General features: G+C 55.3%; 1 protein-coding gene across 1 annotated transcript; it reads right to left on the bottom strand.

Annotated features, from left to right (window-relative positions):
• Positions 1–245: 245 nt before the first annotated feature.
• Htr1b (5-hydroxytryptamine receptor 1B) lies at positions 246–3,201 on the bottom strand. Its single transcript, XM_057768967.1, has 2 exons — positions 3,065–3,201; positions 246–2,293 (listed from the first exon to the last, which is right to left on the bottom strand). The coding sequence occupies exon 2, from the start codon at positions 1,972–1,974 to the stop codon at positions 814–816; it is 1,161 nt and encodes a 386-aa protein (XP_057624950.1). The 5' UTR covers positions 1,975–2,293; positions 3,065–3,201; the 3' UTR covers positions 246–813.
• Between the last annotated feature and the right edge of the window lie 224 nt (positions 3,202–3,425).

The following is a 3,425-nucleotide window of genomic DNA, read 5'->3' on the forward strand; positions in this document are numbered from 1 at the left end:
CTAGCACACATTATGTTTTGTTTGAGTTGTTAGAGTTGTAGTTTGACGATCACAAAACAGGAATTTAAAAAATTAGAACTCTGCAGAAAACAATCAATCTTAGGTGTTGATCCTCAGTGTAACACTCCCCATCTCCCATTCCCACCCCCCCACCCCATATATTTTTTGATTGTAAGAAAAATAGAGATCTTAGCATCAGAATTTCACTTTAACTCTTCAAGGTTGCTCTGTGCCATCCCAGCCACATTTAGTGTTTGAAGCACCAAATCCACATGTTTCTCCAACCAAATGTAAATAAACAAATGAAGACTGACTGATGTCAAAGTAAGTGTCCTAAAATAAGCTGTAACACAAAGTTCTCCCCCAAATCACAGGGTATTAATTGTCTAGTTCAAGTACTGCCAGGCTGTATGTAGATCTGCCTCAGATAGGCTTCAGACAACACCTACAAGTGCCAATGGCTTAGAGGACAATGTCCGTGATATAAAACGGGGCGGGGATCCCCCATCCATCATCAGCGTTAAAAAGTTGCAACCTTTTGTGTGATTGGCTGCACGAGGATCTGTGCTGAGCCCGGACTTTGAGGGGAGGAGGTTAACCTCCTCAGCATGGATGCTTTGCAGTTGTTTGAGAAGTTCCCCTTCCAGAGGGCTCTCTCAGAGCTGCCCGGATTCTCAGGATCCATTGCCCTTGCCCAGGAGAGAGAGAGCCTTGCTTCTACCCAGTAACAGGGAAAGAAGATTTGACCTACCTGTGGAAAGACCCAACTTGGTCCCCAAAGGTCGCCTAGGCGACCCCACTGCCATTGGCAAGTCAACCTGTACACTTAAAGCGTATCAGTTTATGGAATGCTTGTTTGAAGTCCTCATTAGACATAGTGTAGATGATGGGGTTGATGAGGGAGTTAAGATAGCCTAGCCAATTGAAGAAGTCAAAGATGGCCATGTGAAACCAGCAGGCATCCTTGCAGATAGGCATCACCAGGGAGATGATGAAGAAGGGCAGCCAACACACAATAAATGCTCCTAAAATGATCCCTAGGGTCTTGGTGGCTTTGCGCTCCCTAGCGGCCATGAGCTTCTTCTTTTCCAGCAGGGCGTCTGAGATTCGCACTTTGACTTGGTTCACGTACACTGGAGACCCGGACTCACTGGGCACCTCGGGAGCCCGGGAGTTAATAGAGGTGACCGAGGACGTGGACCCAGGGGAGTCTGTTATCAGATGGGCTCGGGTCAAGCGCTTGCCGGTCTTATTGGGTGTCTGTTTCAAAATCCGAGAGCGGGCTTCCACATAGATGCGGCCATAGAGGGCGATGAGGAGCAGGGTGGGTAAATAGAAAGCGCCCACCGTGGAGTAGACTGTGTAAAGGACGTGGTCGGTGTTCACCAAACAGTCCAGTACCTCCTCCTCAGCTTTGGCTTGACGCCAGAAGAAGGGTGGCAGCGAAATAGAGATGGAGAAGACCCACACCAGCGTTATCATGATGGCCGCCCTTCTGGGAGTCCTTTTAGCGGAATACTCCACCGCATCAGTGATGGCCCAGTAGCGGTCCAGGGCGATGACACAGAGATGCATAATGGAAGCAGTGCAACAGGTGATATCCGACGACAGCCAAAAGTCACAGACCACTTGGCCTAGTGTCCAGCGTCCAGTGACCGTGTACATGGTGCTGATAGGCATCACCAGGATGGATACCAGCAGGTCAGTGACTGCCAGAGAGGCAATCAGGTAGTTAGCCGGGGTGTGCAGCTTCCGGGTCCGATATACCGTGGCGATCACAAAGGCATTGGAGAGCGTGGTGGCCAAGGTGATGAGAGCCAGCAGTGCAGCCAGCAGGACTTTCCAGGGCATGGCGATGGAGTCCTGGTAAATGTAGCTGTCGGTGCTGCAGTTGTGTGAGAGGTTGACAAGAGGTACCCCTGTCTGGGAGGAGGCAGGAGGCGGAGGGGCGCACTGAACTCCCTGCTCCTCCATGGCTCTCCTCGCCCTGGCTGCGGAGCGCAGCTCTTGAGCATGGAGCGGACGAGGAAAAGAGCAGAGGATGGGAGGATCATGGAGACCACAGCCTAGTCTCCTTTGCTTAGCCAGTTCCGTGGGCTCCTCAGGAACTCCTCCGCCTAGGTTCTTAGCCGAAAAGAGAGGTCACAGGCGCGGCCAGCAAGTCAGCGGGCGCGTCCCCTGCACTTCCAGTGCGCCTGGCGCTGCCACCGCGTCTGCTAGCTCCTCTCCATGCCCCGTCTTCACCCGGGTGATTAAAGCACTGGCCCACCCAGTCCAGCTCCGCTCAGGCTCCCTGGAGGCAAACAGTGGAGAAGGCTAAGTATCCCTTGAGGAGAGGTCTCAGGTCAAGTGGTACCTCTTACCCCAATTGTTCAAGGCTTAGCTTCTCCTAACCTGGGCGCTCCGGAATCTGCAGACTCCTCCCGCAGGAGTTTCCAGGTTGTGCAGACCTAAGCTTGCATGCCAGTGCAGAGTCCTGGGCTTGCATCCCCGCCCCGGGCCCCCCGCCCAGAGCCGGGCCACTTTGTGTGGCCGCCGCCTGACTTGGGGATTGTGAAGTCTGCGAGCCGTGCGGCGCCTGGCGCCGAAGCTATGCACTCCCTCCCTTTTCACGCGCTGGCCACACCGGCGAGCTGCCCTGTGGAGAAGTGGCCACCAGAGGGGAGACTCGGGGGCCCGAGCTGCAGCTGCTCGAGCGGCGCAGCAGCTGTCACCACCTCTCGGGTTCCAGCAGCGCCGCTGGGAGCCATGCCACGGGGCGCACAGGGCTGGGGCACCTGGAGCCGTACACCAGGAGGGGGCAGGTGTCTGGGGGAGCAGGAGGAACCCTGCGTTCGCCAGCCCGGGAGCTGGGTGAGCTTCAGAGCCAGTGGGGCTCCTTTTATACTATCTGAGTCCAGCCTGTTCTGGCCTTGCAACTCGTGCAGCGCGGCGAGTGCAGATGCTGGCCGCACAGCACCTTCCCTTACGCTCTCTCCCTCCCTCTTTTCCTCCCTCCCAGTTCCATTCCTGGCCACAGAACCTCCCGCCGGGTCCTACCGCCCTCTCTCGCAGTTTCCGTCACCTTGTCCCTTCTCCCGACCCTGATACTCAGAGTCAGGCGGGGAATGGGGAGTGGGACGTCCTGTTCTTGCCTCTGCGGGCTTTGAGTCTTAGCGCTCCGCAGTCAACCCACGCCCTTAGTCTCTGCCACAGACTTAGTGAGGGCGTCCGGGTCTAGGCTTCCGCCTACTACCACCTCCCTCTTTCCTGGAGGTTGGTGGTAGGTGGAGCAAACCCCAATCTCTGAACTCTCCTTTCTGGAATCTAACCAAGCACCGAAGGCCACACCCAGGTTAAAAGGAGGCGCCAGAGATGCTGCCTTAGAAGGAAGCAGTCAGTTTGTGCATTTTATACTTCATGCTTGGGGCTTTGAGATATCTTTA

The sequence above is a fragment of the Chionomys nivalis genome, chromosome 4 (genome assembly GCF_950005125.1).
Source record: "Chionomys nivalis chromosome 4, mChiNiv1.1, whole genome shotgun sequence".
NCBI classification, from domain to species: domain Eukaryota; kingdom Metazoa; phylum Chordata; class Mammalia; order Rodentia; family Cricetidae; genus Chionomys; species Chionomys nivalis.